This window comes from Macrotis lagotis, chromosome X (genome assembly GCF_037893015.1).
Source record: "Macrotis lagotis isolate mMagLag1 chromosome X, bilby.v1.9.chrom.fasta, whole genome shotgun sequence".
Lineage (NCBI taxonomy): Eukaryota > Metazoa > Chordata > Mammalia > Peramelemorphia > Peramelidae > Macrotis > Macrotis lagotis.
In genome coordinates, this window is record NC_133666.1 from 246,109,016 (window position 1) to 246,125,404 (window position 16,389).

At 34.4% G+C, this 16,389-nt stretch overlaps 1 protein-coding gene across 1 annotated transcript in view; it reads left to right on the forward strand.

Annotated features, from left to right (window-relative positions):
- Positions 1-16,389, forward strand: part of SV2C (synaptic vesicle glycoprotein 2C) — a 267,192-nt gene that overhangs the window by 43,259 nt on the left and 207,544 nt on the right. Inside the window, exon 2 of the mRNA XM_074199928.1 lies at positions 14,535-15,234. Within this exon, the coding sequence (XP_074056029.1) occupies positions 14,655-15,234 (580 nt within the window). The 5' untranslated portion in view covers positions 14,535-14,654. The remainder of the gene's footprint in view (positions 1-14,534; positions 15,235-16,389) is intronic.

The following is a 16,389-nucleotide window of genomic DNA, read 5'->3' on the forward strand; positions in this document are numbered from 1 at the left end:
GTTCTTATCACTGAAATTCAATCCAGTATAATGAATAGAAACCCTATTCAATGGGGAGTTAGGAGGCTTTAGTCCTAGTTTTGACTCTGTCATTAATTAGTTTTGTAATCTTAGATGAGTCACCATCTCACCACTTATCAGTTCTCTTTTCCATCAGGCACTTCTTCTTTATTGTGAATTATCAGATATTTCTAACAAGACAGCTCAGAGGTTATTAAGCAGGAAAGTGGAGAGATTATGAAAAGAGTGGGTCTCTCTGGACATCAGTGTTTTGTCTTTTAGATGGAGTGGGGAGAAATAAACTTCCCTTTACTCCTAAAGGAATCAATGCAAATTAAAACAATTCTATTGTTTTACTTCACAGCAAGATCATTGATCTGGAGCTGTAAGGGACCTCAAAGATCATTTAGTCCAGTTTCTTCATTTCGTAAATGAAGAAACTATGGCTCAAAAGGGTTAAATGACTTGCCTGATGTCACACAATTAATAAGTATCAGGGATAAGATTTGAAGCCATTTCTTCTGATTCTAGTTGGAAAGAGACTGGAACAATGTTAGTGGGACTTTGGGAATACAGGCATATTGATACTCGTTTGGTGGATATATGAAATGATCGAGTTCTTTGTGGATTTTAATTTGGAATTTTTGCAAAAAAAAAGTGACCTATCTATACATACATTTGGAATAACCTGTTACACTATAGGGAAAATCAGACAAAAACAAAGGTCTAATATAGGCCAAAATATTTAATATGGTTGCACCAAAGAACTAAAAACTGAATGTGTGACCATCAATTGAAGAATGGCTAGAAAAACCCCAACTATGATATAAGAATATAATAAAATTTTATTATGTGATAAGAAGCAATGAATATGAGGAATTCAAAGAATCCTTAAAAGATATACATGAACTGATATGGAGTGAAATGTGCAGAACCAAATGAAAGAACGCATGCAAAGACTAAAACCACATGGATAAAAAGATCATAAAAGGAAGAACTTTGACTAGTTGGAAAACTAATGAAGGTCCTTGAGAAGAGTTTCTGAAACATTCCTCCTTCCTCATGAGAGACAAGTGAAGATCTCTACTGGGACAGACTAATATAAATAGTAGCAGATGAGGTCTCTTCAAAAAACATTGCTGTTTAATTCTTTTTCTTTATTACAAGGACAATTAAGTCTTAAGAAAGAGGGGAAAATGTGTTTCAAGGATAAAAGACATAAATAAAATTTATTTTACAAAATAAAACAAAAACAAAAAATAGAGGGCTAAGCAAGAAGATCCCTTAAGTATCTTTCAGCTATAAGTATGCAATAGAGCATGGACTGGGTATATGTGCCTCGGTGGGTCAGCACATCTGGTCCATGCTTTATAAATGTCTACAATACTTTTTTCACTTTATTGTCTTGGGGTTTGTATGTTTGTGTTTTCTTTTGCAACATCGTTAATATGGAAATACTTTTTGTATTCACATGTATTCACAATATATTGCTTACCTTCTCAAGGAGGGGAGGGGGATGGAGAGAGAGAATTTGGAACTCAAAATTTTAAAAAAAGAATGTTTATTTTTAAAGTATATAATTGGGAGCTATTTAATGGAATAAATGAAAAAAAATTTTAAATAGGAACCTAATAAAAACAGCACAGTTTAAGTGTGTGTGTATACACATACATACAAACACATATATATGTATTATATAAGTGTCTTTGTTTCCAATTCTTATATTCTAGGCTTCTCTGGTCTTTTAATAGTAGGAGAAGTCACCATGTGGAATAAGAAATAATCAGCTCTTCTCACTTAGGTCCACTTTAGTATTCTTTTCCTCTCTCCACAAATAAAAATGAAAATCTAATTAAGGAATATAGTCAGTAGCTATTCTTAGCTATTCTCAGAAATAGTGAACTAAGTCAATTCCAAAGGACTGATGATGAAGTAAGTTCATGATCCACCTCCAGAGAAAGAACTGATATTGTTTGAATACAGACAGAATTTCACTATTTTTCACTTTCTTTCGTCCTTATTTTTCCTTCTATTCAAGTGTTCTTGTACATTATGACTAACATGGAAATTTTCTGCAAAATCACAAATGTATAACTTATATCTGATTGCCTGTTGCCTCAAGGAGGGAGCAAGGGAGGGAGGGATATAATTTGGAACTCAAAACTTTAAATAAAAATGTTTATAAACAGTCCTGGAGTCAGGAGTACCTGAGTTCAAATTTGACCTCAGACACTGTGTGACCTTGGGCAAGCCACTTAACCCATTGCCTTGGGGGAAAAAACCTAAAAAAAGTTTATAAAAAGATACATAATTTCATCTAAATTGAAGGGATTTTCCTTTGATGAAAAGCCTGTTTTCTCTTCTCTCCCCTTTCCCACCTTTCCCTTCTATTCTATTCAATGATTTATTCCTTGATTTATTCCCAAATGTTATAATTTCTGAAGTGTCCAAGAACAAGTTCTCTCTCTGTCTGTCTCTCTCTGTCTCTGTCTCTTGTCTCTCTCTGTCTCTGTCTCTGTCTCTCTGTCTGTGTCACACACACACAGAGAGAGAGAGAGAGAGAGAGAGAGAGAGAGAGAGAGAGAGAGAGACTCTTGCCTCTCTCACCCCACTCCCACAAAATATTAGTTTTGCAGAGGGAGAAATTGTCTTTGAATGCAATGCAAACTGATCTTTTCTTATTTTGCTCCATGATCAAACAGTATATAAAGTTATAATTTAATTCTTTTCCTTTTAAAATCTCTCCTTGAGAGCTTTGTTTTGTGAAGTGGTAGAATGCCCTGGCCTCTAGGACACACATGCACACACAGTAGATTCTAAGCCTGTTGGAAAGCTTTAATGAAGTCTCTGGTGTGCTGTGTAATACAGAGAAAGCAAGCCCTGGGCTCTGATAATAAAAAGAAAACAATGAATGGGTAGCATTGCTTGGTTACCAAGACCCAGTGGATATCATCTGTGTTATCAACGTGCAGAAGAAAACAAGGGCAGCTGTTTTTGTAGATCTCATGCTAGGAACTTTTCAAAATGAAATATTTGCTAAGTGAAGAATAGGGAAAATGGGGAGAAGGTATATTTCATTTTCAGGCTTAAAGGGGAAACTTGCAAACAATGGGGAGTCTGATCCTTTCTTTCTTTTGACATCAATGGGAACCAATGTTATGCAGAGAATTGTGACCAAGAGTTAGGCAGAAATACGCCTTTTTCTTTTTTCTTTTGGTAAATAAGAGTTATGTGAAGAGATTGAAAAGTGTAGTTATCTATATTTTAAATTTCATTTAAAACTTTAAGCATATAAGTCCTAGTCAAGTTTCTCAATTTTTCTTTAGAAGGGAATAGTTTTCCTCATTCCCACAGCTCAAAAGAAAAATAAAGTAAAACTACTCTCCTATGAGTTTCAGTCATGTACCTGAACAGTTCTACAGAAAGAAAAAGTCTGCTTTCATCAAAACATCATTTAGAGGCCACCCATCTCTTTGGCTGTGACTACAAGCTAGGTAAACGAGCAAATAGACTTAATAGTCATTTTGCAGTATTAAAAATATTTTTCAGCATCACATCTCCAAATGATGAATGTAATATTCACAAATTATAATCATAGCATTCATTGTGCTCCTGATTTAATTGGAAGAAAATGAAAAGTTTCTACATAATCTGATAATATTTATTTTCTTTCCAAACTGCACAGATTTTTCCTATGTGCTATATAAAGGAAAAATTTATACTTTGAATATTAAATTGAGAAAGTGAAGCAAAAACTTCTGATTTTACTCCCAGTATCACCAAATGATTCTGTTTTGCAAATATGCAATTTAATATTTCCTTCAGATTCATTTAGCAGGTCTAAGGTACCTATTGATCTAAGATTGTCATGGTGTCTTGTTTACCAGAGATGTTTAAGGTAGGATAGACATGCACCAGTGGATAGAGTCTGGAGTAAGGAAGACTTGTTTTCGTGAGTTAGTGTGTGACTTTGAGCAAGTCACTTTACCTGCTTGCCTTAGTTTCCTCAACTATAAAATGAGTTGGAAAAGGAAATGACAAATGATTCCAGGATCTCCAGCATCATGAAGAGTTGAACATGATTGAACAAGACAGTTATGGTTACAGACACCTATCCGTAAATTCTGCCTAGAGGTAGAGGAATGTATTATATTATTTCAGAGAGATTTTTTCACCATTGTGGTTCTCTACTCCCTTAGGCATTCAATATTTTAAAAAAAAATTTAAAGGCAATAATCCACCTTATAGATTACATCTCTTCTCTTTCTGTGTAATTTTGAACTTATTTTTTATTTTAATACTTATTTACAGAGATGAGAAAGGAACTGAAACTCAAACTAGTTCTAATTTTGCTGCTTAGTAACAGATCTGGTGGGAAGATCCAGTAAAGGTGGAGGTTAAAAATATTAATCAAAAAATATTTATTGACTATCTACTATGTGTGAAGCACCAGGCTGGCCTTGGCACAGAATGTTTTTGGATTATCTCTATATTTTACCTTTGTAATCTTTGTCACTTGTTACAATAGATAATGACTGAGTTGAGAGTTTATGCTATTTTTTATATTTATATTTATTTGCCTCAACCTAGAATTTACTTTCTGATTCCTAGTCTGTCTTGCTTCATGCATATATCCTATGCTCAAATGACACTTAATTCAATTCAAGAATTATTTCTTAAGGAACCATTGTTAATTCAGCAAGGAAAGCAATACAGCTGAACTGTGGTGGCCAGAAGGCAGACGTTATCCCAGAGAGTAATAGTTCTGCATCTTACATGTAGGTGCTACCTGCATCCTATACACATAAGCAAAATGAAGCAAGGTTTCTATGGCTGCTAATTAGACAAGTCTTTAACATTTCATTCATGTACTCAGTATTTGAAACGAGTGAAAGGTGGAGGTCAAATGGACCTTTTCATAATGGAGCAGCATAATTTTGATGAGAATACAACTTGGATACTTATTTGTATATATAAAATATATTCCCTGAACATAGAAGATAATTTGTGGGCATGGGTACTGTGAAGATAGCTGTGAAGAGCAGGAAAAATTCCACCTCATGTAGGAGGAATCATTTGAGCTTTGCTTTGAAGGATTCTAAGACACAGAGTTGGAAAGGAAGGGCACTCCAAGGCATTTACCTGGGCAGTGGAGATGGGAAATGGAATTTATATGAGGAATAGTAAGAAATTAAGTTTGGTTGTGCTAAAGAATCTTTGTATAATATGGCTGAAAAGGTAGATTGAAACCTGATAGTTGAGTACTTTAAATGCAGTATTTGTAAAAGAAGGATGACAAAGAATCTTGAAAATTCTTTAAGCTACCTGTCATTGAGGAAAGGAAGAGACCCCAATATGTCCATTTCTTATTTTATTACACTTGATTTACTTTTAGACATATATGTTCTGTGTTAGTCTATCATCAAGGGAATTCTAAAATGGTGCTATAATTTTTACACTTAATTTTTGTTCCAATACTTCCTGAAGGTATACTCTCTAACTATAAGGTACAGCTACTCATAAGCAGAACATTGTAGGAATGTGGACCCTCATTTTGCCACATCTTCAAATCATCCTATACTTAAGAACCTGGCCAGCTGGGAGCTAAGTAGTTTTGCCATTTCAAAAATGGAAAATTGCCCCTTTGATTACACAGCATTGCTCAATGTTTCAACTACTCTAAAACTTTTTGCTACTCTAGCTGCTACCTAAAGACAATTTGTTTTTACTGAATTACAATAAGATATCGGTAGTTTTAGGAGTGTGCTGCTAATTATCTTATTAATTGTAAGAAACCTAACATAATTCAACAGCCTTCAGTGGTGCAATATGGGATATGCTAGTAAATATTTAGCAACCACCTCTATGGCAAACAAAAAACAAGAACCAAAAATATATGCAGGATAAACTTTTAAATTTAATCTACATTATTGACATTTTATTCATTACTTTTCTTAGGCCTAAACCTTCAACAAAAAACAATAAAACTAGCAATGACCAGTTGTATCTTCCAATTTCTGAGGTATAAATGCTCACATTGAAAATTTAATGATGAATTCTAGTAAGCTAATTGAAGCTGGCTCCAGCAAACCCCTGAGAATAATACATCATAACTGTGAAAATATTGGGTAAACTTCCTCCAGGACTATGTCTCATGATACTCCTTCACTTCATGGCAGTCAAACTGTGACTTGACCTGCTAATACTATTTTCTGGCTCTCCACTACTTCCCCTGACTTTCTTGGACTCTAGAATCTGGATCTTCCCAATAGTTTTCTACACATTTCAAGGCTTGTCCTAGACTAAGTCCCACATTTTATGCTGTACCAACTTGTAACCCTGGCCCAACTCCCCATTCATTTCCAAGTTGAGCTGACTAACCCTAGAACCAATGAAAATTGGGTACCTTTTTTCTTCTAAGAAAAGGGTATAATTATTGCCTCACCCTGGTGATGAATTATTAATCTATATTTTGTCCTCTCCCCCTGCAGAGAGATTGTGAAGGCTATATATTGTTATAAGGATAGATTGAATTTATCGTATCATTAGCATGGAGAATTCCCAAATGTGATAGCTCCCTCTAGCAATGTAGGTTGGCACAATCTCTGGAACTTCAGAGAATAGACTTCAGAACCCTGAGAAGTTAAATGACTTGGCCAAAGTCACAAAGTCAGGCAAATCTTGAACCTAGGACTTCTTAGCTTCAAGACTGGCTCTCTATCCATTTCTCTCCATATATTGCTAAAATAATTAAAATAACAAATGTTTGAACACATGGCAGCATCTCTCCTTTCCCATCCCCCAAGAAGCTAAACTGGCTCAATCAACATTAATCCACCTCTTAACTGGTTTTCCTGCGTTCATTCGCTTCCTATTTTAGCTGATTAATCTCCCTAGTGCTCAGTTCTATTCAAATTACTCCCCTGCTCAAACCTTCAATGGCTCCCTGTGGCCTGTCAAAATAAGTTCAAACTCTTTAGCTTGAAATTCAAGGTCTATATATATTTATCTTAAAAAGACAAAATAAAAATGACTGCCTCTGGCATCTCAATGAGTTTTAGTAACATGATTTTTGAGCACTGAGTGAATAAAGCACTACTTACTCCATTCATATTGAGCTTAGTAGTTTGAATACATATTAATTCTCCATAGTTCTGATAGACTTAATTTGCATAAAACTGAATTATAAGCCAATAATATAGTTATACAATAAGAATCTTGCTTTAGATGTATATTTTACATGTTTTATATAAGAATCTTGAGTATGTTTTTATGTGATATGAAAAGTTTATTTTTAAAAAAAACAACAATTGGCCAAAAAATTCTTTCAGTTACTAGTCAGAAGTAGGGTTGCTGTAACACATTTGAGACTCAAGTCAAACAAATTCACTAAATTAATATTTTTTGCTTTTAGAGATCAGTATTTTATGTCTGAGATATAGCTATGCAAGGAAAAAAATGTACAATAAAATGTGATGGATATGAATTCCAGTCATTTGGAATCTGTGATGATTTAGGGAGAATCAGCATGATTCTTTTTGAGGATATGAAATATAATCTGGACATATACTTCCTATTTACCTACAAACAACTGATATGCTAATTAAAGAGCATTCTTTTTTGTTAATTAGGTCCTTTAAGCACCAGTGATAATGGTCGATCATATTATTTTTAGTTATTCTATTTAAATGACTTTAATCAAATGGCATTTCTTTTTAAATAATCTTTAGTTCATAGTTGCTAAGATTCATACTGTGCCTTCCCTCATTGCCTTTCTCTTCAATGAAACATACTTCATTGAATATTGTGAAAATGTTCAGTTTCCCCATCTTGAATTTTACACTTTTTTACAACATATCCTCCAACTGCAATTTCTTTTATTTGCCAGAATGACCAAGAAGAAAAAAAAAAGCAGAAAGAAGACGACAAATAAATAAGTGATCATCTAACTCTTTGTATTCCACAAACATTTTAGTCTGCTTTAACAGGCATTTTATAAATCCCTAGAGACTTTTCCACATTTAAAATTAAAGTCCTTTGTTTGTCCTTCAAGTTTTTTAATGTCCATAAATTTGCATATGCAAATTTAGGCATATGTTTCCTTAATGCACAACTTCCAGACAAGTGGAACTAACAAATTACTTCTCTGAGGGCAACATGTAATGGCTGTGTACAGGATCATATGCATCATAGATTACTTTAATCCAATTCAATAACACTGGGATGGATAATCCATAATCTCTAGGAAGGCCCCATGTTCAGAAGTTTGCTTTAGGCTGTTTGAATAATGAGACTGATTAGTACAGATGCATATTGTCAGCTCCATCTAGGAGAATTTATGCCTATCAATCAAACTTCTGGGCAGGAAAAAAAAGTCCATTCCTTATGATGAAATTGAAAAGTACAATTGCCAGACATATACTCTGTCCAGATGGCTAGACAAAATGCTGCATACATCCCGATCCCTTTTCTGAGGTCCTCTGGTTAAAAAAAACCCAACCAAAAAACCAGGGAACTTAACAAAACCTTTATTTTAGTGGAAACTAAGTGCAATAATAATTTCTTACCACCAGAGGGGTAACATAAAAATAGCTGGCTTGGTCTTTAAAATTAATCTATAACATTCTTAAGGAATGCCCACTATGTACCAAATGCCATATTGCTGTAGTTGTGGAAAATTACAAAGCGTTCATTTCCTGTAGGTGTTTAGAACTGGGAGAGAAATTCCTATAGCTAATTGTAAAGGGGCAGAAGCTGCAACAAGTAGGAAACAGGGGTCCCATATCTAATGCAGCAAAGAATTCACTAATAGATTTTCCTAAGGATTGTAAGACAGACCAAGGGTGTGCCAGGAAAAGCAGAAGAACAAGGACACATCAGGTAGCAGAAGGAAGAATGAGAATCATGATAGCAGCAGGAGCAAAAGATTGAGAGGAATCCTCTCAAGTAGACTTGCACAAGATTGATGTGATTATCCTGGGGAAAAGAGGAGCTCATTTAAAGGAAGGACAGTAGGGCACAAACTGACCAGCCTCAGGGAGGCAATTGTTTTTGCTTATTCCCAGTTACTCATGAAGAGTGGAGCTATTTAAGGCAATGTTAGTCAAGTTAATCCTGGTGACTGTAGCCCTAGAGAAGCTACATTGATTTTATTATTCTAAAGTGAATGATTAAATATAAGATTGACTTCGAGCTAGAAAGAACCTTAGAAAACACCTGAACCTCATTTTAAATGAGAATATCAATTTAGAGAGGTAGGTAACTTCCCCAAGGAAACAAAAAACAACAGGTATCTACAGAGTTAGGATTTAAACCCACATCCTCTGATTCTAAAGTCAGGGCTATTTCCTTTGAATCTCCTTGTCTCACACCATAGACTTAAAGCATCAGAGATCCAAGACAGAAAAAAGATGAATAAGGGGTAGATCCTTCTAGTCTTTTTCAGTGTCACAAAAATTGGTGCCACATAAATTGGCACTGACTATAGCATCTTTTTGCAACTTGCCCTTTTTCATATTCTCATAGCATAAAATTCTAATTAATCTTTTATGAGTACAGTGGCCTCTGCAAAGTTGTCACATCAACATTTCTTGCTCATATAAAAAGGTTGTAAAACTTGGGATGTGTTGTTTTAAATTGGATTTGGAACCACAGACTTTCCCCATCTAATTATAATACTTTATTATGTCATAATATGCTTTATATTTGGGCACTTTTCTCAGGGTTTATAAATGAATACACACTTAGGGGTACTTTATTATCCACATATTTATATAAACAAGGGAATTCAAATATAATATAAATAACTTTTTTCCTGGTAAAATCTGGACTTGCCTTTTTTTCATTATTTCTAGTTTGTCCTTGAATCTTGCAGACACTACCATCAGCTATTACTTTTCCAAGAATGCTGCTAGTGTTTAATATTGAATTTAGTTGAACTGAACACCATTTTCCACTGTTTTATATTGGGAGGTGAATCCTGAAAGAACCTCAAAAGACTTTTTAGCCTGTTAAACCAGTTCAGAGTCATTACTGATATTTACTCTCCCACTCCATAAATTAACTTTAGAGTTTTGAGATCTCAATGTAATCAGTGTTATTAGTGTTATTACTATTACAATTAGTGTTATTACTAGTTGTTTGATACTTTTTTCCAGCTGACTTACAGAAGAAGTATAGACCTAACAGAAATCATCAAGAATTTTATTATAGATTTAGTTATCTAGACTTGCTATTAAATGATTAAAATGGGTTTCAGTTTTACATGGAAAACTCTGCATTTTTTCCTTCCAATCATTTGCTATTTAAAAACTAATGATGGTGTTTTGCCATTGACTATTTTTTCCCCAGCTGTTTCCTCCATTTCTGTGTTCAGTAATGTTGTTAGCATGAATTACTAACCATTCTGAGATCAACATGTTAATTGTGTTTAGGAATTAAAAGAGGATAAGTTAGCATAAAATCTTGATTCATTCTTGAGATTGGTTTAAACTTTTAATTCCTCTAAAGAAGAAATGAAGGAAAGGACAGTTTTAAAACTTAAGAAAGATAAAATGACTGAAATTTAATTCTAAACAATAAATGCAATGAACAAAACGATATTTCCAATATTACACATATGCATATACAGAAGCAAGAGAATGGAATTGGATTTTCTTTTTATTCCCCTTAATTATTGTGGGCTTAATATATAAATAAATATGTTTTTTAGCTCAGTATGCATTCTGGTTCTCATACATATTAGTTATATGGCCTGTATGTCAGATTGTTTAATCCCTCAGTTCTCTAAGCAAATATATAGAGTCTATACATGCCAGAGAACCTCTCTCAGGAGAGGAAGTGCTTTTCTAGGAGCTCCTGGTTGTTATTGTTTGTTTTAGCTACATCTGACTCTTTGAGACCACATTTAGTGTTTTCTTGGCAGAGATACTAGAGTGGTTTGCCATTTCCTTCTCCAGCTCATTTTACAGATGAAGAAGATGAGGCAAACAGGATTAAATAATTTGCCCAGGGTCACACAGCTAATAAGTGTCTAAGGCTAGATTTGAACTCAGGTCTTCCCGACTTCAAGCCTGGGGTTCTATTCCCTGATCCACAGAGCTACTGAACCACCTAGCTGCTCTACATCAATGCAATCACAGTTACAATCCCATTACTGACTAAAGTTTTATGTTCTTTGTTCTTAATGTAAAAAGTGAATGAAATGAAAATTGAATATTTTTTCTAAGAAGAATGAAAAAAGGCAAAAACACATTTACAATGTTTTTTTAAGTTTAAAGAAATTATTGTTCCCCTTGTGCTACAAACCTTCAAGTTCAACTTAGATATTATTGTTATTGTTATTATTCCTTAAGCCTTAAGTATTTAAAGTGTGGTCAGTGAATCCTAAGATTGTCAGAGTGAAAATAATGCTAAGAAGGGGCAGCCAGGTGGCCCTAAAGTCAGGAGGATTTGAGTTGAAATCCGGCCTCAGACTCTTAATAATGACCTTGGGCAAGTCACTTAATTCACTGACTTGCAAAAACAAAACAATAAAAATAATACTAAAATATTATTTGTCTATAGAAATGTTCATTCCATTTTTAGCTATAAGGTCAGATTATCTTTATATATTTAAATAAAATATTATAGCATATTAATACAAAAGAAGATATGAGAATCCATTTATATTCTATTAAGCTAGATATTAGAGATTTGCAAAAAACATAAAAAGTTCATTCTTTTCAATAATTTTTTGGAAAATAGATATTTTAAAATTATTATTTGTTAAAAATTAATAGTTATTATTTAAATTGAGTTAATATATATTTTAAAATTTATCAGTTTTAATTTTCTTATACAATACATGTCAGTAGAGAGATCCTATATCAGTGGTGATAAACTCAAAAAGAAATCCAACTCTGCCAGGATCTTATTGCTTTAGAAAACCACAAATGGACATTATTGACATTCTATTCATTTTTTATTTATTTTGAATAATACTTCCCCAAATCTGGTCTGAAAACAACCTAGGCTTTGATTTTTACTCTTCCAATGGGCTCCTTGGTATATTTAAAGATTTTTAGGAGTAAAAAGAGGTCCTGGGTCCAAGAAGTTAAAAAACTACCCTCACTAAACTAATTGCAAATAGGGATTGCTTCATTCTTTAAACTTGAATTCCCATGATCTTTCTGGGTGCTTTTCCCAGGCACATAATACCCATTTAATAAAAATCTTATTGATTAATTGATAATAACCTACTTTGCTTCCCTCTTTCTGATGACACATATTTCCTGCCTACTCATCCCAGATCCAGCCTCTTGCCTTAAGCTGTTCCCTAATTTTCCACTCCCTAGGAGTGGATAGAGGACCACCCCTAAAGTCAGGTCTGAGACCAAGTTAAATAAAAATTAATCTGGATCAACAAAGAGAATTTCCACACTTGGTGGAAACAAAGAAATCGAAGGTCAGAATTATAAGAGACTATTTCCATCTAGTGAGATTTTTTTTGTCAAGCATACTAGAATTTATAATGATCCAGTATTTATAATGATCCAAATATTATTCTACATAATTCTCCTAAAACTATTCTCCCTAGAATCACCAACAGCTTTCTTATGATCATATCCAAGGGCCTTTTTCCACTTCTTATCTTTGAACTTCACATAGCCTTTGATGCGTTTGTGCACCCTCCCATCTTCTGGATAGTCTCTCATCTTTGACTTTTCTGGCATTGCACTTTCATGATTTTCTTGGACCTCTCTGACTGCCCTTTCATTTTTACTTCCTATCCCTAAATGTTTTCCATCCTGAGTTTTCTTCTGTCCCATAGCAATCTCATTAGCTCTCAATGATTTAACTCTTTATGGATGATTCTAAATATCTTATCTTCCCTGAGACTCAGAATTTTATTTCCAGTTTCTTCTAGAATTGTTTGCTGGTTTATAGGGAATAGAAAATTAATTTTTCTATTTTTCTTAATGGAATCACCATTTTCTGAGGCACCTAGGCTTGAAGTCATTTGTGGCTACTTTCTTTCTCACCCCTCCACACACAGACTATGAAAGGATATAAGAAAGGATTTCACACTGAATTTGAAATCAGATGATCTAAATTTAAATCCTAGCTCTGTAACCAACTCCCTGTATGACTTAGAACAACTTACTACTCTGTATCACAGGGGTGGCCAGGTGGCACAGTGGATAGAGCACTGGCCCTGGAGTTAGGAGGACCTGATTTCACATCTGGTCTCAGACACCTAGCTGTGTGGCCTTGGGCAAGCCACTTAACCCCATTTGCCTTGCAAAAAAATTTTTTTGCATAAGCAATATCTAATGATAGAACTGACTGGCATTTAGAAAATGCTCAATAGGATCATAGATATAGAACTGGAGGGAACCTTAGAGCCTATTTATTCTTACTCCCAAATAACAATATTAAAAAAAATAGTGTTTGTATAGTGCTTTAAATTTTGCAAAATTCTTTAGATGTGTTTACTAAGGAATAAGACTATGTGACTTCTCCAAGATCACACAGATAATAAAAGGCAGAAGAGGGAACTGAACCCAGTGCCTAGGACTCTAACCTTAGCTTTCTTTCCATTACATTAGGCTTAAAATAAATCAATTTGAAAAAGAGAGCAGGGACCTTGTGCTTATACTCTGCCTCTGGTTCATCTTTTCTTCTGTGAATAGTGCCATTTCCTTCTCCTTCTGCCTCATTTGAAGTATTTTAGAATTTGCTATATTTACTTGGAAAGTGAAATATGACTTTCTCTGTTTCAAGGGATAATCTCCTTAGAGTAAGATTGAAAGTGTTTTAGGGTAAAAAAGAATAACAAATCCAACACCTCTAGGTATAAACTGAGCTTTGTAAAGAAATCCAAACAATGTGCATATAAGCAGTGAAATTTATGAATGATAGCAAGAATTGTTGTTCAGTCAGGTTCAACAATTCATGATCTACTTTGGACTTCTCTTGGCAAAGTTCCTATAGAAGTTTATCATTTCCTTCTCTAGTTCATTTTACAGGTGAGAAACTGAGGCAAACAAGGTTAAGTGACTTACCCAGAGTCACACAGCTTACAAGTTTCTGAGGTCAGATTTGAACTCAGAAGTCTCCCTGACTCCAAGATTTGGTGCTCTCTCTACTATGCCACCTGCCTGCCTGATTGCTTGACTACTAAAATTAAGAGGGATTGATTTCCACGGTGTCGGACTCTTTTGGCAGTAGTCAGAATAATAGCAGAAATAAACAGTTTCTGCCCTCAAGGAAATGCCATTCCTTTGCGGGAGATAATACATAGAAGGAAGCAGAAAGGGGGTATAAGAGGGAGTAATGAAGGGGGTGGCATGAGAGAGAAAGAGATGAATGAGACATGGCTAGTTGGGTTCCCTCCTTAAATGGAGGTTTTGGAAGAAGTCATCAAATCAGAGGGAGAGGTCGCACAGCATGTCCATCATGTGACTCCCAAAGCTGTTTTATCCATGTTCAGGAAGAGTAGACATATGAAAGAATATTAATAATTATGTATTCTCTTGATTTTTCTTTTGCAGCTTTGTTTTTGAACCTGAAGTGGACCATGCTTTCGGCACGTCCCAACTGACATCAGGCCTGGCCCACATTGTGTTCCATGATCAACCTACATCTTCTAACCTGCCATAGGTCAACAGAAGATGGAAGACTCCAACAGGGATAGGACATCCTTAGTGAAAGGCGCTAAGGACATTGCCAAGGAGGTGAAGAAACAAACTGTGAAAAAGGTGAATCAAGCTGTGGATCGGGCCCAGGATGGCTATACACAAAGGTCATACAGTCGGTTCCAAGATGAAGAAGAAGATGATGATTATTACCCAGCAGGAGAAACCTATAATGGGGAAGTCAATGATGATGAAGGGTCAAGTGAAGCTACAGAGGGCCATGATGAAGATGATGAAATTTATGAAGGTGAATATCAGGGCATTCCCAACCTAAACCAAGGGAAAGATAGCATCGTGTCTATAGGGCAACCCAAAGGTGAGGAGTACAAGGACCGTAGTGAATTGGAATCTGAAAGGAAAGCTGATGAGGAAGAATTAGCCCAGCAGTATGAGCTAATAATTCAAGAATGTGGCCATGGACGTTTTCAATGGGCCCTTTTCTTTGTCCTGGGGATGGCACTCATGGCGGATGGAGTGGAAGTATTTGTGGTGGGCTTTGTATTGCCAAGCGCTGAGACAGACATGTGCATACCAAATTCTGGATCTGGTTGGCTAGGTGAGACACAGTCATATTTTTATTTGTTTTGGTGATAATGGTTATTAATCTAGTGACAGGAATTCTTATAATTGAATGTTATTCTCTGTATATATATATATATATATATATATATAGAAGTAATATTTTGCATTTAGAGATGCTTAAAGTGGGATCGATCAAGTTTTTTAAAAAATTGATAACTATTTTTTAAAAAATAATTTATTTATGGCCATGGAGTTCAGTGACTTGCCCAAGGCCATACAGCTAGGAATTATTAAATATTTGAGGTTGGATATTAACTCAGATGCTTCTGACTCCAGGGCCAGTGATCTATCCATTGCACCATCTAGCTACCCTGATAAGTATCTTAAAATATGTTTCATTTCCTTTGTGATCCCAGAGGTTTTTCCTTTTTTTTTTTTAATAAAAAAATACTTTTAAAACATTGGTCTGAAAAGTGTTCTATAAGCAGAGTTATGCTAACAAACCAGTTTCTGTTTCCAAAAATGGACACAGGATCTACTTTCATATTTAATTTACAATATTAACATTTTTCCATTACTTACTTAAGTCTAGACAATCAATAAAACAATAAAGAAAGCCTTGATTTGTAGTATTTGTTAACATGGAAAATTTTCAATCTTCTTTGATATGGTAAGAGCTGTCTTGCATATACCACAGTAATAGGCTTCACTCTACTGAGAAAAGGGTCTGTGAAATAAAAAAAATAGTTAACCCCCCCCCCCGATTTAGAGTAACATATTTTTACATACTCTATTATAATACTTGGATATTTTTTCTTCACCAGCTACCAGAGGGCATAATTACTATGTGAAAATAATATGGTAGAATTTTTTTTTTCTTTCATAAAGGGATAAATACAAAGCAATTGAATCAAATCTGATTTTAAAATTCTATATTAAATTTGCATGTTATAACATAATAAACACATGGTTAAATATCTCTGGAATTCTGTTCCTTTCATTTTTGCTGGCATATATACATACACATATATATATATATATATATATATATATATATATATATACACATATATTACACACACACACACACACACACACACACACACATATATATTTCCCTCTCATAGTCTCTTATTTCTTTAGTTTAAAAAATGCTCTTAAAATTTTTACTTTTGGGGGCAGCTAGGTG